At 41.9% G+C, this 24,215-nt stretch overlaps 2 protein-coding genes across 7 annotated transcripts in view; one reads left to right on the top strand and one right to left on the bottom strand.

Moving 5' to 3' along the window:
• The window catches only part of ablim2 (actin binding LIM protein family, member 2), a 103,497-nt gene extending 79,283 nt beyond the window's left edge, over positions 1-24,214 (top strand). For all 5 annotated transcript variants that reach the window (XM_053639303.1, XM_053639306.1, XM_053639304.1 and 2 more), the window contains 8 exons: positions 394-495; positions 7,864-7,907; positions 8,770-8,875; positions 9,781-9,839; positions 15,033-15,084; positions 15,338-15,345; positions 15,462-15,542; positions 19,845-24,214. In XM_053639303.1, coding sequence (XP_053495278.1) covers positions 394-495; positions 7,864-7,907; positions 8,770-8,875; positions 9,781-9,839; positions 15,033-15,084; positions 15,338-15,345; positions 15,462-15,542; positions 19,845-19,958 — 566 coding nt within the window. In that variant the 3' untranslated portion in view covers positions 19,959-24,214. The remainder of the gene's footprint in view (positions 1-393; positions 496-7,863; positions 7,908-8,769; positions 8,876-9,780; positions 9,840-15,032; positions 15,085-15,337; positions 15,346-15,461; positions 15,543-19,844) is intronic.
• Positions 10,161-15,556, bottom strand: LOC128616651 (piggyBac transposable element-derived protein 4). 2 transcript variants are annotated; one of them, XM_053639308.1, is made up of 4 exons: positions 13,126-15,556; positions 11,396-12,700; positions 10,813-11,277; positions 10,161-10,648 (listed from the first exon to the last, which is right to left on the bottom strand). In XM_053639308.1, the coding sequence occupies exons 1-3, from the start codon at positions 13,296-13,298 to the stop codon at positions 10,848-10,850; spliced, it is 1,908 nt and encodes a 635-aa protein (XP_053495283.1). In that variant the 5' UTR covers positions 13,299-15,556; the 3' UTR covers positions 10,161-10,648; positions 10,813-10,847. The 2 variants fall into 2 exon arrangements, with proteins under 2 accessions (XP_053495283.1, XP_053495282.1); XM_053639307.1 differs by having other exon boundaries at positions 10,161-11,277.
• Position 24,215: the final 1 nt, after the last annotated feature.

Below are 24,215 nucleotides of genomic sequence, written 5' to 3'. Positions count from 1 at the left end.
ATGTAAATCGCAGCGTTAGCTAGCTAGTTCGTTAGCTAGCTAGGTCAAAGCCGTTCATGAAGCCGGCTTTCGTAAAAAAAAACAAAAAAAGGCGTTTGAAAACGAGAACGTGAAAACGTGACCGCACGCAAAACCAGACGAAGGTTGCGAGTCAATCTCAGGGTAGTATTTAACTCAAATTGTTTAGGTCGGAAGGGGTTCAGATGAGTTTGACACTCGTGCTCTAAACCGTGATACACAACAGTGTGGTCCTGCACTTAGCTTTAGCTGCTCGGCTCATGAGGCGTGACTGTGATAATGATGTAAGAAGCAACACAGCGTAACTCTGCTCTCTCACATCCCGTCCCCAATCCCCTCTGTGTGTTTGTCTGCCCTCACCTTCCCCCCCCGGAGGCAGTGAAAGTGGTCGTAGCACCCCGAGCATCTCCACCTACTCTGATGGCAAATCTCCGTCCTCTACATACGTGGCTGCACCTAAGCATTTCCACATCCCAGGTAGGCCTGCCTCGCTCCTGCACTCTCACACAACACTGCCTTATGACTGTCTTACTGATTGCTCAAACGCGTAAACGACAGTATTATTCAGTTTGTATCAGGTTTTGCGTTACACCCCGTACAAGTGAGTAATTTATACACTTAAGGAACTAGCAGCAGATATATTTCTGATCCTCAACACGACTAGATTGTTTATTATGACTATGATTTTTATGCCACTAATAAAATAAGCAGCGGAAGGCCGTGAGTTCAGATCCACTGCTGGGCCCTTGAGCAAGACGCTTAACCCTTAACTGCTCAGATGTATAAATGTAAGTCGCACCGGATAAGGGCGTCTGCCAAATGGTGTAAATGTAAATGGATTAGTTTACTATAAGATCTCGTTTCTATAGTAACAGCTCATTCACAGGGACTCGCACTGTACGGTGGACGCTCTACGTAAACCGGTTGTTGACAATTATTAATCGTTGACACGGTGAACTTTTGTGTAAGGTGTCGTTTATTTAACGTTTATGGAAGGAGTCTCCAGTGTCAGTGCCGTAACAGTAATACGTAAAGCCGTAACTTTCAGTTCTGGGTTGGTTTTTTTTCCCCCGTAACACGACGAGCTGAGAGAGACTGGTGATGTTTAGTAGTACCGTAGCTACTACTGTAGAACGTACCCGAGGACAGGAACTGACTTGTTTCTTGGACGTCCCATGAGATTACACATTACGTAACTGTAAACCGGATAATAAAAAAAAAAAAATGTGTGTTGTTCTTTAAAGGTGATAAATTGCTGTGGTGTAAGAGGAATGAAACACTTTGGAACGTGCTGTTGTAGGAAATGAATCATTATTTAGGACGTGCGTGTCATCTCACCACCCCAGAACGGATGGTTTCCCTGTTTCAGCATGACACAGAGCGTGATATTCCTCACCAACGACTGCGAGAATGAAAACGCAACTATGCAGAAAGATGGTTGAAGATTGTAATAGGAACGTTTTAGTAATAACAGTTGGCCCGGTGAAGAGGATTATCGGATTGTTTCTAGAAAATGGAAAAAAAACAACAAAAATCATTCATTCTTGACAAAGAGAATCTCCTTTATTTATTTATTTGTTTGTTTGTTTGTTTATTTATTTAAGAGCTAATTTGTAAACATGATAAACTGGCTTGCTGTGAGCTACGAGGTTGTTAAACGACGGTATCCCTTTGCGTAGACACCGTCATTATTTCAACTTTTTTTTTTTTTTTAAAGATAGCGTTTAATTGCCTTATAATAAAACATACACATAATATATTTATTCTAATGTGTTTATATCTGTAATAAATCAATAAGTACAGTCTTGTACCCTTGCCTTTTTCTTTTCATGATTTTATATATTCATGTTCATTTCCTGCTCGGATTCATCTCATAGCTGTTTGCTGTGGTTCGGTTTGATGCTTTAAACCGTTTTGATGCGTTTTCTGAAAGGTCTTTGGAGATAATGAATGAGACTTACTCGATACCGAACGAAAGAGACACTCTATATATTCAGCTGCCATCCTAATGAGTGTCTCGGGAAGTCCGAAATATGCCGTCTGTGTACGGAACGACGGTGGATTTAAAAAGTATACACGCCCCGTTGCTAAAAAAAAAAAAAAAGTGACGTATGAAAAATTAAACCAAGATCAACCATATCAGAACATTTTCCACCTTTTATGTGATGTACAGTAGCAACCGATATAAGTCAAGTAAAAAAACTATTAGAAACGTTTAAGGAGGAAAAACTTCTGGGTCCCCCCCCCCACACACACATCCTTTTATAGTGGGTCATGTGACTGTACTCAGAATGAACCGATCACGTTCAAACTCATGTAGAGAAGTAATTATCATACAGCTGTCGTTAACGAACCGTAAATAAAGATCAACAGTTTCTGTACGATTTTCCTCATGGTCCTCATAGAGCTTACAAAGCATGTATAGGATCTCACTGTTAAAAGGTACTGATCGGGAAAGGGGTACACAACGCCATGGGACACCACGAAGGCCGTCATCACCAAGTGGAGGAAATGGAGCACCACGCCGACTTCGCCGAGAACACGGCGTCCCTACAACTTATGCAAAACAGTACGAGAGAAGAACTCAGCAGGGACGCTGCCGGGAGACCTACAGCAACAGGAAGATCCGAGTCCAGGTCAACGAGCTGCATCGGATTTCTACAACGCGTTCTTGTATTCTTCACATGTCTGGGCTATGTGGTACGGTGGCTAAATTGAAGCCCTGTCTCACGATAGCCAAACTCAACTAAATCACCCCAAACCATGTGGACAGTGTGTTATGATCTGATGAGGCGTAAAAACATCACCCTGAGAACACTATACTCACAGTGAAGCACGGTGGTGGCAGCATCACGCTATGCTTCTGCTTTTCTTCAGCTGGGACTGGCGCGCTAGTCAACATGGAGAGAATTTCACCTTCCAGCACGATAACCATTCAATTCAAGCCACCAAACGAACGGCTTCGGGAGAGGAGCCTGGATCTAAATCCTTTTGACAACCCGTGGAATGGCATTTTTGTTAGGAAGAGTGGAATGAAACCGCTCGGGTGAAGATGTGCTCACTTGGTCGACTCTTACCCGGAAACCCCGAGTGATGAATTACATGCGAAAAGGTGCTTGAACAATGTATTAGTACTATAAGGGGTGTGCATACGTATGCAACCAGGTTGCGCAACCCTCCAAAACATTTTTCTGTTTGTTTTCCGCTGTTTGCTTGCTGTGTCATATTAAAGTGGTAAAAGATCTGTCACGATTGATCTTGGGTTTATATCTCCGTTCAGACTGGAACGCGGGGTCCGTGTGCTGCTTCGGAGCGTTTTCGCAGACATCTCACGAGAAGAACCGCGCTCGTAAGCCGCGTTTGAAGTCCGAGTCGTCAGCCGTTAGCCGAGCTGTAATATATTTCACATTTATGGTTGTATTTACCGCTCGAAGCCAGAGCGGAGGCGTATTATTCACAAGCACGCAACTGTCACTGTCAGTCAGGAATCAGTAAAAACCAACCATCGGGTTTACGTCTTTTTGTTCTGTTGTACTTTTCCCCCCTGTTTTTATAGTGTGCATTGTTTCCAGTGCTGGCAAAGGCTGAAACAGCTCTTAGAAGAAAAAAAACGAAAAAAAAGAAAAAAATAAAACAAGTGTTGCATGTGTTGTGTTAAAAATGAACCTTTTTTTTTTCCTGAAAAGCGCTCCAGTTAATTTATGGCAGTTGTTTGGAATCAGTCGGGCTTAGAGTAAAGAGAGGTTATGATGAAATGGACCAGAGAGACCAACATGCGGTGTCGATTAAACAATAGTGCCATTTCGGTTACTTCATTTATCCTCGTCTTGTCCCGAGTTTTAGGGATTTTACGCTTCATTGTTTATACATTAATGCTTATTTGAATCAAATCGCGGTCTCATTCAGCAGACCGGGTTTGATTATAACAGTCGGCGTTCTCTTAAAGGAATACATCACCTAAACATCCATCCGGCACGTTTTACTTTTCCTTTAAACGCCGTCGATCGGCCCTGACACGTTGGGTAGCTAGCTAAACCGCTAGCTATAGGCGTCTCTTTAATTATTAGCAACGTCGAAAACACGAACTCTGTTGAATTCTGGATTCGGACCGCCCAGGAGGTGTTGGTTCATTTTTCCAGAACTGCAGCTGAGAATTGGTATTAAATGCGCTTCCTGTTCAAGTCCGTCGCAACCTTACGGCAGCGTCCCGATCCGGCCACGAGAAGGATTTCAATGCGTCTTCCTTTTGACAAAGGCGTTCTTAAAGGCTACCTGGAAAAAAAATAAATAAATAAAACCAAAATCATATAATATAAACTAAGTATGATGAAGATATTTTGCTAAAAAACGTGTTATTTTCCGCCGCGTACGGAGACTTTCGGGACCCCCTGTAGTAGATTAGATAGGTGTTTAGATTATATTTAGTATAATGAAATCATGTTTTTGATGAGAAACTTAAAATTTTTTAAAAATAGATATTTTACTAGACATAATATTTTCGCTTAATTCTACCCGAACACATATTTCCTTTCTTTTCCAAACACGGAATCGTTAGTGTTGTAATTTGCTGTGGGACAAAGTACGATGAATTAAACACTTGCTGTTAAAGTGCATCCGTTATGCTTTTTCAGATATTATCTTTCATGTAGCGCGTTATATACGTAGACGTATTTGAATGTAAAAAGTCTGCAAAGTTTTAAAAAATCAAAGCGCACGACAAACGTGGTTATCGACTCTTAAAAGAAGGAACCAATTCTGAACGGCTGAATCGACTCGTTAGTGATTCCAGACTTTACTTCCTGTACTAACCTACGTAGGTTTGTAACACAAAGCCCCGCCTCTGGTCTTCATCGGCTGCTCGCTGACCAATCATAACAGACTGGGATGACCGACCAATCAGAGCAGAGTATGCTCTCTGAAAGGAGGAGTTTCGAATGAATCATTTAGAACGGATCGTTTAACGAGTCGTTTGTGACACTGGGGGGAGAAAGGTAATACCGCAGTTTAAATGATGAGCATGTTAAAGTGTTTTTTTGCCGTCGGATGCGTGTAAATCTATCGTATGAGACCTTTAAAACAAAATTAGGCCCGTTTCAAATCCATAATAGGTGCGCTTTAAAGGAAAACAATCAGCTCTGAGGTGGTACGTAGCTGATGGACTCCACGAGCATTAAAAGAGGAAGATGTCATTGTTATAAAATGTCATTTTTGACCGGACTATTCCTTTAATCGTTTTCTCTCTCTGTGATCCAGCGTGTAACGTTTTGAAAAGACGACGCTTACCGAGCCGGTTCTTGTTGCATGCTAATAATCACGATCATTTATGCTTCATTACAAGGGGTCTGAAGTTTCAAATCTAATCCGGCGACAGATGCTCTTCAGCTCGGCCCTGCATTTCCGCTGTCCCAACTTCGATCCATCCTTCAATAACTCCTAACTCATGCTTCTTATCTTTCTTTCTCTCTCTGTCATCTCTGCGTCTGTCATGCTCTCTCTCTGTCTTCCATTCCAGATAATAAAGCCAAAGATAATATCTATAGAAAACCCCCTATCTACAAACAGCATGGTACAGTTCAATCCGTGTGGTATATAACCATCACTCTGTGCATGCTCTGTGCTGTCGCATGACGCCGGTGCTATCATGGTATCTTGTTGCCATGGTACCCGGTGACCTCTGAGCTTTGGTTTGGGTTCTGGGGTTTCCATTTCAGACTGTGTTATGAATTCCTAACTGCATATATTTTGTGGAAACTAACGCGAGTGACATGACGTTTCACCTTGAAGTACCCTCAGTGCTAAACAGCGCTGTCGGATTCCGGATTCTGATCGGTCAGAACGCGTCGGTTAAATTTCCCACAAGGGCAAATCACAAGTTTGTTTGTAATCGATGCGCTCGTTCTGACACGCTATCGTTTCTATAGTAACGGCTCATTCACAGGACTTAGGACACGGGACAGAACATTCATTTCAACGTCGGCGCTTTGGACGCGACCGTTTTAAAAAATGACGACGTGTCGTTGTTTCGTGATGAAAAGTTTCGCCAAGTAATCATTGACTGTGGTATAAAAGGAATAAAAAAACACTTCAGGACGCGTCCTGGTTCCGTTTTTATTCCTTACTTACAACAAATTCCAAGATTTATAAACACCTACGCGAGTATACTGGACAGTTTCTTCCAAATAGCTAGCCCAGAGAGCGCGCGGATTCCTCTCAGCGATTTTGAGTTATTCGTTATTTCCTTCTCGGGTAGCACCTGAACCTGTCCGATTCTACCGTTACCGTGACAACCGAAGCGATTTTCTTCCCCGCTGACTTGTAGCTAGCTTACCTCTCGCCGTTTTCGTCATCGCCCTTTAGTTTGTTCGTTTGCGCGCGAGCCGTGATTGGTGGAAAGTCGTTCGGCGTGCTTTGTGACGTCACACCTGTTTCCACACGCGTCACTCCGCGAAAAAGAAGAGTTTAGAAGTACAGGGAAGTGAAATTATACGATTTTTACAAAACCATCAGCTCTGATATGGAAACACACAGTGTATATACAGTCAGGTCTATAAGTATTTGTGACCCAATTTTCATCATTTTGCCTCGGTACACCGCCACAATGGATTTAAGAACGACGCGATCGGGATGGAGCTGGGTTTTATCGATGACGTGACTGCTGAGAATCGTAGCGGGATCAATTCTGAAGCGTATAGCGCTGTACTATATCTGCTCTGATTCTGTCAAATGCAGCAAAACCGATAGGACGGCGCTTCAGATGGATTACAGATGGATGATGACCTAAAACAGACCGCCAAAGCAACCCAAGAGCTTCTTAAAGCAAAGAAATGAAATGTTCTTCAATGACCCAATGATCTCAACCCAACTGAGCGTGCTTTTTCACTTTCTGAAGACAAAACAGACAGACCCACAAACACATAGAAACTGTAGAAGGTGGCTGTGGTAAAGACCTGGCACAGCATCAGCGTGAAGGAGGAAACTCAGCATTTGATGATGTCCATGGGTTCCAGATTTCAGACCGTCGTTGACTGCAAAGGATTAAAAATAATCGTAATATTTATGAGGATGTTAGTTTGTCCAATTACTTTTGAGCCTGTGAAAATGGAAGGACTCCATGGCTGTAATTCCTAAACGGTTAATGCGGTATTTTTTTGCTAAAGCTGCAAGTCTGCACTTCACACAACTACATCGTGATTGCTTCGTTTCAAATCCACTGTGACGGTGTACCGAGGCAAAACGACCGGAACTGTGTCACTGTCCAAATACTTATGGGCCTGTCTGTATACTATATATTTTATTTTTATTTTCATGGCTTCATCAAATCCATCCATTGAATTCAGCGCCTCATGTTGTGCTCATGTGCCTTTGATATTGTAAAGTGTGTTTTCCTTTATGTGTGTGACTCATGGTAATGGCCTTGGCTCGTCACTGGAAGACGTCTGTGTAATCCATAGTGATTGCTGTAAGACTTGTGTGTAGATCGCTGTGGCTGGCGTGTTGGTAATTTAATGAGTCATCCGATTGTCCTTTCTAGTCATTTTGACACTTTTTATTGCATTTAATTTGATTTGATTTGCCCTTAGTGTTTTATTTCTCCTGAAATGTGTTTTTGGCTTCCTATCCTTCTTCTCTTAGCTCGGCGTTTTCCTTTATGACGTCATGTGTTGTAGGTGATGTTCTACTCTGTAGGTGACCTTTTAATTTAAATGCCATTTTTTATTTTCTTGTAATTTGTGAAAGCACGTTGCATGCTACTTTTCCCGTTTGTCCCCAAGGGTGACCGTGCGTTTACTGTTGTTGTTGTTGTTTTGTAAAAGCTGATTGGCGCATTGTACATTTTTTTAACAGCCTCCAGAACCTCCTGGCAAGATGGAGATGATGTGGACAGAAAGGTATGAGCTCTGTTTGTGCATTATTATTTATTATTATTATCATCATCATCATCATCATCATTATTATCATTATTATTATCACAATCATTATTATTATTATTATCATTATCATTATTGTTGTTATTATTATTATTACTATTATCATTAATATTATCATAATAATAATAATTACTATTAGTATTAATATAATTAATAATTATTATTATTAATATAATTAATATTATTATTATCATAATAATAATAATAATCATCATCATCATCATCATAATCATTATTATTATCATTATTATTATAATTATTATTATTATCATAATCAGTTATTATTATTATAATCATTATTATTACTATTATTATAATTATTATTATCATTATCATTTTTATTATTGTCATTATTATTATTATCAATCATTATTATTGTCATTATTATTATTGTTATTATCATGATCATTATTATTATCATTATTATTATCATTATTATAATTATCATTATTATCACAATCATTATTATTATTATCACAATCATTATTATTATTATCATTATCATAATCATTATTGTTGTTATTATTATTACGATTATCATTAATATTATCATAATCATTATTATTATTATTATTAATATAATTAATATTATCATTATTATTATCATTTTTATTACTATCGTCATTATTATTATTATTATTGATATTAATATTATCATTATTATTATCATAATCATCACTATTATTATTAATATCATTAATATTAATATCATTAATATTAACATTATTATTATTATTATTATTATTATTATGATGATGATGAAATAGATACACAAGCTTACATTTTACACTGATGCAGATCTTTGTGTTGCGTGTGTCCGTAGACCAGAACCAGTTGGACGCTTCTGAAGAGTCAGAGTGAGGGACAGTCGCCGGACATTGACCCCAGGACTTCCACTCACAGCCTGCCCACGGACATGTCTCAGCCCAGTGAGTAACCCATCAATCAGCTCTTCCTTTAGCGTCTAAAACCCAATGCAGACAACCTACCCCAGGACACAGGAAGTGATCCGTCCTTCAGTAAATTACACCAGCGCCAAGATAAATCACTGTCGGAGCAGTGAGCAGTAACACACACATGTCACGGTGGAGGACAGAGGGGTCATTTGTGCTGGATTTTTACTACATGAGGTCAGGTGGTGTGATCTGTAAGACTGAACGATCCAAACAGGATGATGAACACGAGTAGACACTTGACGTATGTGAAATTCGGAATGAATATCAGGAACGCACAATGACACTGCGCTCACACCGGCAGCCATTTCGTTTTCATCTTACGCTAATCAGGTCGCCATTGAGCCGAGTGCTCCCGTCTTGACCTTACCGGCCAGGGACCAGGCTCGTGCCATGTCCACACCGGCGAGCGAGAGAAAGTCTCCAAGAACACATCACTTAGAGCTTTCTGTGTATAAAATGCAACCCGGTAGTGTAGCCTTGTCTGTTTAGGACAACGTCTCAGGACCACTGTACAAGATTTTGAGAATAATAAGAGAATGTTATATTTCAAGAAAAACCTTACAAGAAAAAAGTCCGAATTTTTTCCTCTCTCGTAATATTACAACTTTATTCTGTGATTTATTTCTCATAATATCAGATATTAGGACCTTTGTTTTTTAAAAACAAAATGATTTTATTCTCGAAATATGACATTTTTATTATGTTATAGGCAGAAAATCTCCATTTTGGGCAAATCCTGATGTTTTTCTTCTTCGGCTGTTTGCCAGAACTCATCCGCAGCGACGTCCGACGGCTTTCCCCAGACGCAGTGGCTCTAATTTCACTTCTCGCACGGGTCCGATCTAAAAAGTACCTTTTTTCTCCTCTATCTGTTACAGGTTTCCCCTACAATAAGTCTGCTTCACTCCCAGGCTACGGGCACAACGGCATCTACAAGGTAAAGTCCACTTCTCCTGATGTATGAGGTGTGAGATGTGATATCCAGCTTCGACATCTGTCTGCAATCTCTCTCCACATGTGTGTGTGTGTGTGTGTGTGTGTGTGCGCGCGCGCGTGCTTTGGGTGTAACAGCTGTAGTCACATACCCTTTGCGTCAGTCGTGATGACGCTCCAGCTGTGAGGATAAGGACGATGTACACTAATCGCACATCTGGATTGCGACATAAGATGGCGGTTGTCCTGAGGATGTAGTTCATCGATGCCACAGAGTCGCGTCTGGCTGCGTAACCCATACGTTAGAGAGGACACCGAGGACAAGGCTGCGTTCTCAATAAAGCGGAAATAAGATAGCGATCGCCTCAGGAAGCACAGACAGAGAAAAAGACAGACAGGGACAGACAGAGAGACAGACAGCGAGAGAGACAGATGTACCTGCAGCAGCGGGGTGTTATATTTTAACTGAAAGGATATATCCGTTGTAATCGTGTTCTATGGAAAAGAAACACTTTAAAGGTTTTAGCGAGGCGTTATTTATCCACTCTACGAGCCCTGTAGGTTTTTTATTGTATTGTATCTTGCATGCGGATGCCTGCAGATGACCACAACTGGGAGCTGTCACCTGAACACACACACACACACACACACACACACACACACACACACTAGGACCACAGCCTTACCTAGTCCGAGTTCAAGTTCAGATTTTACACACGTTACACATTTTCCGAGGGTCCGTCCAGGTATTTTCCAAAATCAGAATCACTTTTAGGAGACGCCAAAGGACCCTCGGTAACCATGGAGACACACCTAGGAGAAAAAGCCCAGTACTCGTGAACGCTTTGACGTACAGTCATAGTCTTGAGCGCTAACGAAAGGGAGCAATTAGAGCGATCGTCAGTTAAAAAAAAAAAAGACTCGAAACGAATGAGTGTTATGGAAAAGTAAAGCGGTTTATTTAGCTATTTACATACGTTTTTCTTTCTCCACGACATATTTACATCCAGTTTTATAGGTTTTTGGCAGCGTGCCAGTCGTTGTAGCAGTCACGACTGGGGACGAAGCACAACGGCACCTCACAGGACGAGCACTTGACTGGTGTCTTTGCGTGGCAGTGTCTGCACTTCAGCCGGCCGGCGGTGCTGTCTCCACTGATGTGCACCGGCCTGTGATGCGCTCTGGATGGAACGGGACACACGGGTCTGCCTGTAGGGCGACACCCAAACTCCGCCAGCTCCTCAGCAAGGGTCTCTCTGAACGCCTTCTGGTGCATCGGTACCTCTCCTTTACCTTTCGCCAGTTCTTTGTGGAGGATGAAGGCGTTCACGATCGCGATGTCCATGAAATGATAAAAGAACGTCTTGTACCACTTCTGGGTCTTGTGGAGGATTCTATAGTACCCCATCAGGGCGTCCGAGAGGTCCACTCCACCCGTGCACCTGTTTGGACAGATTACAATTACATTTCAATATTAAAAAGAGCGTACAACCTAGCCGTGTGTACGGGTGTACGTATTTCCAAATAAATTTCCCACATGAATGGAAATGTAGTGCGTACTGGTTGTACTCCTTCACCACCGGTGGAATTGGGATGTCCTTCACCGCCCAGCGCCCGTCTGGACCTTTGGCCCTCCTTTGCACCGTGTCCTTCCCGTGCGCCGCGTGCAGTGTCGAACACAGGGAGACGTCCCTCGTGTCTCTCCACTGGAGAAAGAGAAGGGAGTCCTTCCTGATCCAGCGTATGGTGCCACGGGGAGATTTCGAGTCCAGACCGTTGTCTTTCCCTTTCGGGAATCCGGAACTGGTCGCCCGGATGGTTCCGCACGACCAGATCTTCTTCCGAAGGAGGTCGCGGAAAAGCGTAGGACTTGTGTAGAAAGCGTCAACGAAGAGCTTGTATCCGGTGCCCAGCGAGTGCGTGTCGATTAGCTCCATGACCACGTCATAAGCGAACCCCTTGCCACTGTCTGCCTTGGGCTTTCCCTCGTAGATAAAAAAGTCCCAGGTGTAACCGTTCCTGGAGTCCGCCAGAACGAAGAGTTTATATCCCCAGCGAACGGGCTTGTTCTTCATGTACTGTTTGATCCCGATGCGGGCTTTAGAGGCAACCATCCTCTCGTCGATGGAGATGTCCTGGCCCGGATGATAGTTCCTTCTGCAGGCGTCCCTGATCTCCTGGTAGAGCGGCTTTACCTTGCAGAGACGATCGAAGGCTGCCGTGCCTCTCTTTTCCTCGTTAGCAGCGTCGTCTGCAACGCTACTGAGATGGAAGGTCTGGCAGATTGTGAGGAACCTCTTCCCGGTCATTAGCTGCTTTGGGAACGGCAAGCTGTAGAGTTTACCCCCTCGCCAGTAATCGGTAAAGGAGGAGCATTTTACTATACCCATGTAGATGAGCACGGACATGAAGGAAAACATTTCCTCCAGCGTCAGATCCGTCCACGGGCTGGCGAGGGTCGAGCCGCGACTCGAGCCGAAGTCGTTCGTGTTCTGAATGATTCTGTGTAAAACAGAGGTGCTAAAGAAGAGCTGGAAAAGCTCCATGGCGGTGTACATGGCTGTACGTATGAGCTGGGGTCCTGGTGAATTGGCGGGTCTGAAGGTGGGCTGTTGTGGCGTTACGTCTGGAACGTCGACGTCGTTCCATCTCTCCCCGGACATGCCGCTGCCTTTCCTTTTCTCTCTCGCTTTCCCTTTACTCCTCGTTCTTCTCCTGCTGGCGGAACCTCTCGGAGGAGTCCGGGGACGGGACTCGTCTCCTAACGACGTGTGGTCCCGCTGCTCCACTCTACGTGGACGCTTGTTGAGTGGTGAAGAAGTATCCGGCTTCCGCTCCATGTCCGAGTCCACATCGGATGATTGACTAGAACGGAGAAAATAACCGCTATTTACAAAGCTAGACAAAACTATTGAATTATTATTATTTTTTTTTTTTACAGCTAGCTCCCTCACATCTCAGCACACACACACACACACACACACACACACTTACTTTCCCCAGAGGTCAGCAGTGACACCTCAACACAACTTACATTCTTATATATATTTATAGTGTGTGTGTGTGTGTGTGTGTTTACTCTAATTACTGTATGATTTAGTAATGTTGAAAATCTTTATACCATTCCCATAGAGCTCTCTCACACACACACACAGTTGAGCAGACTCATTGAGGAAACACACGACAGAAGCCGAATGTACACGATGTATATTCATAATTCTTTTAAAACTAAAGCTTATTTATGTCGGAATATACACGAATGTGTTTATAGAACAGAATAGAATACTTACCCGCCGAGAATAATGTCTTCCTCCAGAAATATGGCCTCTGCCTCGGAGTCAATATCGCATTCATCACTGTTTACTTCGGAAACCTCCTCCCCGGACTCGTCGCTTTCACGCCGAACACATTCCTCCATCTTCTCCTGGAGCGAGTTTACTGTTCTGCTGGTCGCTTTCGCCATCTTTCCCTTCAGAACCGGCCATTAACTACAACCTGCACACAGGAGCCGCTCAGCTGGAGCGTTGAAGCTTCCCGCTGCTGGAGCTGGAGCTTCTTCTTCTTCTCCTCTTCCTGCTACTGCTTCTTCTTCTTCTTCTAGTACGATTTTAGGACAGACCGACTTGTGTGTTATTACCGCCACCTACTGGCCTGGAGAGTGAAGCATCACGCATCAAATAGGAAGGAAACAAAATAATACGAAAAAATAAAATAATAAATATGAATAATATAATTAAAATTCTTATGCTGTATAAATTTTAATTCTATTATCTAATCTTGCTACTTTGACATAATTAAGTATTACTCTTTGTATTTGTGTGAATATATATATATAATATATATATTCATGATGTTAAAAACCTTTTGATCTGAAGGTGTGTGAGTAAACGTGTGAAATTGGTGTCGTAGACAAAAATATAATCGCGCCGACGTATTCATTTCTTTCATTAGACTAAAGCAACATTTTATTTACAAAAATATTTGTTTAAACGGACGACTCGGGGCGAAATATTTTCCGAAAAGCAGCCGGTAAGAGTCCGGCGTCAGTGTGGACTCCTTTAACCCTGTTTAAAAATCATCTCGGGGAAATCCCTCAAGAAATCGCTCGAGAAAACGCCAAGAATACATTTCTGGAAATTCTAGACAAAAAGAGCGTCTACTTTGAAGACGCCTAAATATTAAATTATTTCGATTTATTTGGCATTTTTTATCACAACATAATTCCCATCGTTCCATCCGTGTTACTCCAGAGTTTTGATGACTTTATTATTATTCTAAAATGTGGGGAAATAATACTAATAAAGAATGAGTGTCTAAACTTTTGACCGGTAGTGTGTGTGTATACAGAATATACAGCTTCATGATCATAGAGGTAAAGAAAAGTCCACACCTAGGCCATTGCATTTACACTGAACACAGGTGGTGATGATCATGAACTATGGCCACCAATGTAAGGAATGGAACAGGTGCACCAAGAGCCGTCACAGACAAAAGGTGATAGCTTCAGTTACCGTGATGTTAAATCTGTATTCCTACAGCGGGAATTTCAGAGAGGGGTTGAAGCAATGCAAATATGCGCAGACGTGATGCAGTCTTAGAGCGTAAACACATCATAACGAGACTAAAGCAGAATCCCGGACATTTTCTCAAATTTGAGTCGGTATATGGTGTACACGAGTCGGGGCACTGCTAAGGACCCTGACTCACTACACATCGGGACACTGATAATGAATTTCCGGTGACGTGACTACGTAGTCGCCTTTAAGACGTCACCAAAAATCACAAACTTTAAAGATGTTTCGGTTTTATTTGCAGTATAAATTCGTTCGCTTAATCCCATGCATTTCTCTCATAACATGTCAAGCCGGATCATACTGTACGCTTGTCCTTCCTTTTAAACATTACATTTTTTTTTCATGCACCTGTACCAAAGGTTCAGGATTGAGAAAGCTAGTCTTTTGGAAAGTTTTAGCACCCACGGTCCATTTCAGTGTCCTGTCTCACACGGTTATTTCTTAACTGGGCAGTTTGAAGTTGAGCGAAAACTAGCGATGGAGCTGAAATAACAGCTCGCCAATCAGACGTTAAAGCCTGTGTTTACATTAATCCGTGACCTTTGACCTCAGGAAATGAAAGAGGAACCTCTGGGAGATGGTTTTCATGACTTTTATTTTTCTTTTCTGTCTGCCCTTTCTAGGCGGCTGATCTTGGAGAGGATGAGCACGACTCCAACTGGGGGGCGATGAGAGGTACAGTATAATATATAATAGGCGGGCGGCTGTGGATCAGGTGGTAGAGCGGATCGTCCACTAATCGTAGGGTTGGCGGGTCGATTCCCGGCCCACGTGACTCCACATTCCGAAGTGTCCTTGGGCAAGACACTGAACCCCAAGTTGCTCCCGATGGCACGTTAGCACCAGATTGACAACCTTTTATCTCTGTGTGTGTGTGTGTGTGTGTGTGTGTGTTTGTCCTGACTTGATCCTCCTCTATCTTCCTCAGAGTACAAGGTGAGTTTGATTTCCGTTGTAGCATTAGATTGATTTTAATGCATGTTACAGCGTTGATATAAGAGTTGTTAAACAGTACAGTACAGTACAGTGTGTGTGTGTGTGTGTGTTTCTAGGTGTACCCGTATGACATGCTGGCTGTGACACACAGAGTCAGGGTGAAGCTGCCGCGTGATGTGGACCGCACCAGGCTAGAGGTACTGTTCCTGTTAAACCCTCTCACCCTCAACCCTTTCACAGGCAGTTGGTCTTACTGGGCTCTGAAAGAATATAAGCAGGTTAGAATATACTAAAGCGTTTGGATATATGTAGTTAGTGTTTCTGGAAATTTCCCGGAAATTTCCCGGAAGAACCGATCCCTGATCCCGTGGTCCGCTTCGACCCCTGGTGCCTGGTCACAGTCAGCATCAGATGTTGAAGCTATGCCCTCTCAGCGCTGCACACCGAGTAACATGACTGCTTCAGCTTCTCATATTACTTCCTGTTTCCTGTTTCCTTCCTGTTTCCTGTTTGTTTTCCTGCAAAGCAACCAAGTTCCCGCACTTTTGCAAAGCTGTGTGCACAAGGTGAGGTACGGAATTGCGCAAAAAGTCCACGGTTCAAAAGGAGTTCTTCTACGTGAAGGCAAATTCGCACAAATTCCCCAAACGAGCTTACTTTCAAACTTTTCGTTTATGCTCCGCTTGCTTCAGGTTCTTCCACAACATTTCTACTGGATTAGGCTCAGGACTTTGACTCGGCCGTTCCAGAACATTAACTTCATTCTTCTTTAAGCGTTCTTTAGTAGAGCGACTTGTGCGTTTAGGATCGTTGTCTCGCTGCAGGACCCACTTTCTTGAGATGCAGTTCACGGACAGATGTCCTGATATTTTCCTGTAGAATTCGCTGGTATAATACAGAATTCATCGTTCCAACAATGATGGCGAGTCGTCCTGCAGCAAAACAGACCCAAACCATGACACTACCACCACCGTGTTTCACAGATCGGATAAGGTTCTTATGCTGGAATGCAGTGTTTTCCTTTCTCCAAACATAACGGTGGTTCTTAATGCAAACTTAAATAAAAACATTGTTGATCTGCCACTCACCCATGTTGACCGACAGCGTTGATGTTTTTCCGTTCTTTTTGATCAGAGACCGTAGACTATTACGGTCAAGAATTTGGTTTCATAAATAATAGCAACATTACAATAAATTTGCTACATTCCAGTAGAGCCACGCCCCTCTTACGCTGCCTCCCCGCAATCTGACCCCTTCCTCTCCAGCGCCGTTAACAGCGTTTGTTTCGCAAACGTCCTGGAGAGGGAAGGGTCAGATTATTTGGAGAGTAAGAGGAGGGGCTACATTTTGACACACATGAGGAAAAAAAAAATCAAAACGAATAAATGAAATTAACCTCTACATAACGTCATAAATAAGCAAAAAACGGAGCGATAACTGTGGGGGTTTGTTTTGTTTTTTTCCCGTACCGGTTCGAGTACATTGTTCTGATAAGCTTTGGAAATAACAAGAACATGAAATCAGATTTTTTTTGTATTTTTTTTTGATCCAGTGAATATGATTGAAATAAGATGGGGTAGGGAGAGATCTAGTTCTCTCCTAGTTTTCTCCTACTGTAGTAAACCTCTTTCACTTCCTCGATATCCCTGAGCACGGGAAAAATACATGATCCTGATTGGTTCATCCTGTTTCTCAGCGTCGCAGCTGATAGCCAATAAGACATGATTAAACAAATTACAGGACACGTTAATTGGACGACTGGGGTGGAACATTGATCATTATAGCTCACTTACTGCATTATTTGACACGTACTGTATATATATATATAGATATTAGCTGCTCTGTACTGTATGTGTGTTATGCTAACCACCTTCGAATAATCATTCAGAGCTGTCATAACATATTTCAGGGAGTTCAAACGCGATTCACACTCACACACGTGTTTATTCTGGAAATGTCCCGATTGTACCAGACGTTCGTGTTTCGACTCGTCAGTTACCCATGACATTTCCTGCAGTTTCCTCGTTTCTCTACAGGACGTACCGAAGACCAGCGATCCATCGACAAACAAAAAGAAAACCACCGCCAAACACGCAGTCCTAAGTAAACTTTAAACTCGTGTAGGGGAAGCCGTGAGCCGAGCCGACGCCGTGACGCGAAACGCGGGACCAATCGCAGACAGGTGGGGGGGGGGGAAGTAGTGACTAGGAGTCAAACTGTTGTGACAGCGCAACATCAGTGGGAGGTCAGAGGTCACGTGAGGCTTTCAGGACTGAATTATGGAGCTGTCAGGGTATCAGCTCTGTTTTTAGTGTAGAGTAATCAGTGTGTGTGTGTGTAGGACAGGAAATCGGTTTGTTTTTCTTGCGAGAGGGAATACCATCAGCCTCTCTGGAGAAACGCTGACAACACCCTGACGAGAATGATGAAAGTTTCATCTTTCTAGCGGTCCATCAGAACCACACGCGTCTGTTATTCTACCTCCTGCGGCCTGGACCGAGCTGACAAACAGGAACTTCTGCGTCGAATCCAGTTCACATTCTGTAACCCTGACATATTCAAACGCAGTGTTCTACACTCCCTTACACACACACACACACACACACACACACGTTGGTTTTACATCTTGTGCATTACTCTAGTTAAATAAAAATCATGCCTTTCTGGATCTTTCATTTTTTTATGTGGACTGGCCAAATGTCCCCAAATATCATTGTTATGGAGACATAAAGCTATAAAACCACTCACACACACACCCACACACACACACACACACACCCACACACAAAGGCCCTGGACGTCTGCAGTAAGTTATGAGTCGAGTTCTGTGGACAGAGCGCTGTAACCGTCATCATCGAGCGATATGTCATCTGTTCCACTCTTGAATCCAGGGCGAAATTCACTGCATGCAGATGCTGTAAGTAAAAAAATCTGCTCGCTACGTCGGAGCCGAGTTAGGTTCCGCTGGGTGTGCACGGGTACCGGCATGTGGGTCATTCGATACCCGGGCTGCAGCAGTGAGAACGGAACGCTTCCTGAATGAACGGATGAACGAGAAAAAAAAATCTCCGTTAAAAATTGGGCCTCACTGATCAATTATTTACTAACGTTGTTTATCGAAATATTTCCTCAGGATTTACAGAAGGTTCAGAAAGGTGTGTTCCCGTTTAGCCACATTTAGCCATGCCCACAAAACTCCCTAAAAGGGAGCACGAAATGAACGATAGGAGACGAGGCAGAAGTGGAGGTTATTCTGACTCGCTTCTATACCATTAAAAATGATGTAGCAGCGTAACAGCGCCCGAGAAGCTCAGGATCTAGAGGCACTTCTACAGAAAAGACCGAGATCAGTGAGTGATTTTCACCGAATTTTGTAGCTTTTTTTTTCTTTTTGTGATTGTTACGGTTTTCATTCCATGATTTATTTTTACTCGAATCGGCGAAATTGAAAATTGCACCTTGCGAAATTGTTTTGCGCGGTCTTTCACAGCGATGTTCGTCGGTAAAAGAGACCTTGTAGCTGTACTCACGTTTGACGCACTCGAATCGAAGACGGCTTCAATCGAACGAGCGTCGCGACGACGTCACGCGACACGTCTCGGCCCGGATCTGCGGAAAATCCGCGGTAATTTTTGAAAAATTTACTCGCGAGCTCCTCCGAATATTGCGCGTTGAATACTGCGGAGAATCCCTGGCGGGACGGCTTAGCTAGTCCTCTCGGGTGTAAATTTACTCACACTCAGGAGCACGAGTAGGATATGAACGTTTTTTTTTTTGTCTTCCCAAAATTACGGGATTATCACGAATATCAAATTTCTTCTGTAAAAAACTTTTTTTTTTAGTTGTTCACATTTTGATAAACATGTTATCGGTTCACCTGCACTACTAATATGTCTTTTTTTATATATATAGTATGACATCAGATTATTCATTGGAAATTGGAAACACAATATTTAACCATATAAAATAACAATACGAACAGATTAAAAAACGTATGTTTGGAAAGAATGTATGGCCTTGAAGAGGAATTTTCACTCGCTGGCTCACAGGCTGGCCGATCGGTATTAATGAAACACTTGGGACATCCGGACACTAGGTGGCAGTCTACACGTAACACAAGAATCTGTTGATAAACTCCGAGAAAATAGGATTAACCGTTATTCGTTTACCCCCACCTTTAAATAAATAAATAAATAAATAAATAAATAAATCCAGCCTCTCGGGACCAGAATGATTTCCACTTCCTATTATGAATGTTTGTTGTAAAATTCTGTGTTTTCTTAATTTTTTTTTTTTGTCGGCCATATTGCCGTCTCCACTCACCACCACAACAACAACAACAACAACAGCAAGCGACATTTTATTTGATATTTTCACAACTCAAATCATAAAAATTTTTAAGTACGATAAAGTAAAATACTCGGACAAGCCACGCCCTGAACGTTTGAAACGTGAGCATTAATAAATCTTTTATTATGTTTTTTTTGGCTCTCTTTCAGAGGCACCTGTCTCCAGACGAGTTCTTCCAGGTGTTCGGGATGACCATTGCACAGTTCGATCGCTTGGCTCTGTGGAAGAAAAATGACCTGAAGAAAAAAGCCCGCTTGTTCTAATAACCACCACCTCCATCGACACAACCGACCCCACCACCCTCGTTACGCCCCCGAGTGAACTGAGAGCGGAGAGAAACGAGGAATGTTTCCTCAATCAGTCGACGTATATGCCGAGATGAGAGAAAGAGTGAACTATATATATAAATATATACATACACGCACTTCCTTTCTGCTGCGCTGCGTACCCGCTGTCATTACGCTGGAGGAAGGAGGAGTGTGTTATATACGCCGTCGCTCACAGCCTCAGTGTTAGCCATGATAGCTTTCTGTGTGACGAGTTCCACATTATATCTGTTCTGATGGGGAAAGAAAACAATCTACAGTGTGTACGTCTCTCCTGTTCCCTGTTCCCGCTCACGTTTCAGACAACTGCAATAAGGATCTATATGTGAGGTATATAAGCTGTATGGATTTCGATGGAACTGTTGCTGTGTGTGTGTGTGTGTGTGTGTGTGTGTGTTTGCTATGGAAATCCCTCCATGTCCGTTTTTATTCAATAATTACCATTTGTTTTTCTCTGTTTTTCAATTCCATACAGGATTTTGCAAAAAAAAAAAAAAAAAACAACAACCAGGATTTAAATTTTTTAGTGCGATCGATTTTGCTGCGGCTTTTTAAAAAAAATTTGCGCCGCATCTTGCGGAGTTTTTTGTGCTTTTTTTTTTTTTTTTTTGGTGGAAAACTACTCGGATCGCACATAACTGTTTTGTACGGTCTTTCACAGCGATGTTTGTCGGTAAATCAGACCTCTTAGCTGTACATGTGAATCGAAGAGGGTTTCGTCTGAACGCCCGAATCTGCGGAAAATCTGCGCTGATTTTGGAAAATCGCACGCTCCTCCGAATATTGTAGCGTTTGCTTGGTTTTGAGTTCATTTCTGCGATCGCAAACTCATTAAATCCTGCCGGGACTGGTACTCTATTTACAAGCGTTAGCTTTAGATCCATTGACATACAGACATGTTCGTCTGTTAAAGCTATAACACTGACTCAATATACCGTATACGTCACTCATCACAGTTAACTGGCTAGCTTGTTGCTAACAAAAGACAAAACGAAGAGGCGTCCATCCCCCCCCCCCCCACACACACACACTTCATATGTGGTAAAAAAAATGGCATCATTCCAACCTGCAAACGAACAGTTACGAGGAAAGTCGAACGCGTCGTCACGGCACAGCCATGTTGTACTATTAGCCACACCCACAAAGCTCACGGAGAGCTGAAAACGACAAGACGGTGATTAAACGCTGAGAGCACATGACGAAAGTGCGGCGTGAGCTACATCTTCCAATACTGCAGCTCAGCCAATGCGGCGCGTCAGCTACTACAGACACGTGTAAACACCACCTTCTTTTCTTTTACAGGGTGCCATTACTTTTCTTCTATCGGAATGCCTAGTCCGGTTTTTTTTCGTCTTCATTTACGGATCTTTCAAATCATTAACGTCAAACAAAAGCGTCTGGTTCAGCTGACGTGCGAGTGAGGTCAGTTTAAACTCGACAGCGTGGACCATAAATATTTAAAATCTCAGAAACAAATCTCATCGACAGTTTTAAGGTTTTATCTATTTCCTTTAGATGGAAATATACACAAACGTAGGATACGAAAGGGTTTTTTTTTCTTCTTCAGAATAATTGGATTTTTGTGTAAATGCACCTATGAACAATTTACGAATGAAGTTGTTCGTCTCCAGGACCGTTAATGGGCCCCGATGCCAATAAAGAACCGCGTGTGCCATGCGTTATTACACGTATATGTACACGTCTATAACAGGTGGCATAAATTCAACAGAAAATATCATTAAATCATTCACTGCAATTGTTTTTCTGACAGTTGAATGACCGCGACAGGGTTGTACGCCGACATACTCCGCCTCTGTGACACCTGGTCCTACGTTAGATATTTATCACGCTAGCTAAGGTTTATTAGACGCCTACTAGCGTGAGTTCAGTGAGTCAGCCATCATCTAACAAAGCACCGTCTACCGCATACGTTTTCTTGTTTTCTGAATGTTTTGTACTTGATTTTTGCCACGAAACTCATTAAACTCTTCATCATCGCAGAAAGAGACACGCCAAGGTTACTTTCAACTGTAACTTTACACTCATATACATATATATATATGTGTGTGTGTGTGTGTGTGTGTGTGTAACAATAAGCATTTGTGAAGCGGTTCAGTGATGCGTCACTGCAAACCAAACGCTGCATTTTTGCGTTCTCTGTTTCCGAGTAAATGTGTGTACATTTATGAAATATAAAAATAGTTAGCGCATGATATGCTGATGAAGTATCATTAGGAGTTCGGGCGGGATTGTACTCGCCCATCCTTTCGTAAATGGGTGGTTGTTTTTTTTGCTTTAAATTAATTCAGAAATCGGATTTACGAAAAGCCTTAATCACGTCGGTGCGAATTGAGGAGTTAAGTAATAAACTCTCCATTGTTCATCGTTCACAAAATTTCAAAAGTGCATATGCATGAGCGTTTACGTCTAAATGAACATCAAACTGTAGCTTAAAGTAAATTTAGGATTCATTAAAATGCCTTTAGGGTGAAGGTTCAAATCATGTAAGGATTGATAAAGACTATCTTGGCCATTATTTTGTGGGAATTATTATTATTATTATTATTATTTTATTTTTTTTTGGTGTTTCTTTCTTTCTTTTTTTTTAAAGGTGCAGTTTGTAATGTTTAAAAAAAATGTGTCTGGACCTGTAATAATCGTATACCTTTAGAGGTAACCTGAGTAAACATTTCATTCAGAATATTACCTTTTAAAATCTATTTCATTTTATTTTTTAAGCCTAGTGTTTTCATTGTTCTGGCCCTGAAATTAGCTCCAAGAAAGTATTGCTCAGCCCCACCTCGTTTTGTTTGTTTGTTTTTTTTCCTTAAAAGGCACCGTGCATGGCTAAAGTGGTGGGAATGTTTTTGATTTACAGCCTTGTAATGCAACATAGCTGGCTAGGTTTAAAAATAAATAAATAAACAATCAAAAAGCTATCTTTTCGAATGAAAAAATATATTACTCTTTTCATTTTTCTGTCCCTGAAATAAGCTTCAAACCAGTGCTGCTCAGCCTCGCTGCTTTTTTTCCATAAAAAAAGGCACCTCACATGCCCTAAGTGGTCAGTTCTGTTTTTATTAAAAGTGCAGTTCACCACACAAGCAGCAGAGGGCTCTGAAAATGACAGACTGCTCCTTTAAATGATGTCTATGGTGGGGATTTTTTTTTTTCGATATCATGATCTTTACATTTGAATATATTTTACTGCAAAGCAATAGAATATGTCATCACATTTATGTAACATTATGAGTGCATACGCGTAATCATTTGAAAAACTTATGTTTATGAAGTGTCTTGTCATGGCCAAATTTTTCCTCTCACGGGGTAGGGCGTATATATTTTTGTCATTTCCGTGAATAAATTTGTGCAGGAAAGGTTCCTTGATGGACCACGCTGTGTTGGGTTGCATGGAAATTTTGCTTTATTTGAACAGTTGTTGGAGTTTGTGTGTGTGTGTATGTGTGTGTGTGTGTGTGTGTGTGTGTGTGAAATAAGTCAAATACAGATGTTCAGTCTGCTTTTCTGTCTCTTTACTCTTGATAAAACAGTGAAAAAGTGGAAATCAGGACCCTCAAGAGCTCGGCTCATAACTCCGCTCGCGTTCCTGTCAGCCAGGCAGGGATGTAATCAGCATTTCTATTTGTTTTTTTTTTTTTTTTTTTTTTTTTTTTTGGGACTGTGTGATTATAAAATATTGGCTCATAAAACTATTTAAACAGTATCAGTGAAAGGAGAAGAGCTGCATTACTGATTATGATTCATACTTTTTGGACTGATTGAGATTATCCAGACCATGTTCATGTTTTTCATTTATATCTCCTGCCTTTTTGTTTCCTTCTGGTTTATAAACATGTCTTTGTGTTGTTATACACAGTGAATGTAACACGAAAGCTCCAGACACTCAGATGCCAATTACACAATTTTGTGCGTGTATGTGTGTGTGTGTGTGTGTGTGTGTGTGTGTGTGTGTGTGTGTGTTTTATTGAACTAACAATTGCATAACCACAGATACGTCTTTAGGCCAATGCTGTGATTTTGATGTACTTGTGGCTGTGCAGCGGTTTAAGAAATATGAAGGTTTAATACAATATTGTTACTTAAACCTTTGTTTTTCTTTTTCTCTTCATTTGCTTTGCCGGATTGCAAAAAACAAGATGTTTATCTGTCAATAAATGTGTCATACAGCTGGAT

The sequence above is a fragment of the Ictalurus furcatus genome, chromosome 13 (assembly GCF_023375685.1).
Source record: "Ictalurus furcatus strain D&B chromosome 13, Billie_1.0, whole genome shotgun sequence".
NCBI classification, from domain to species: domain Eukaryota; kingdom Metazoa; phylum Chordata; class Actinopteri; order Siluriformes; family Ictaluridae; genus Ictalurus; species Ictalurus furcatus.
The sequence above is the reverse complement of the archived record's forward strand: the minus strand, read 5'-3'. Positions and strand labels throughout refer to the sequence as shown.

Coding starts and splice junctions, on each gene's coding strand:
- LOC128616651 (XM_053639307.1), bottom strand. CDS start 13,298: ATGGCGAAAGCGACCAGCAGAACAGTAAACTCGCTCCAGGAGAAGATG. Junction 12,701..13,125: donor GAAGACATTATTCTCGGCGG/GTAAGTATTCTA, acceptor TCTCCGTTCTAG/TCAATCATCCGATGTGGACT. Junction 11,278..11,395: donor GTGGTGAAGGAGTACAACCA/GTACGCACTACA, acceptor CTGTCCAAACAG/GTGCACGGGTGGAGTGGACC.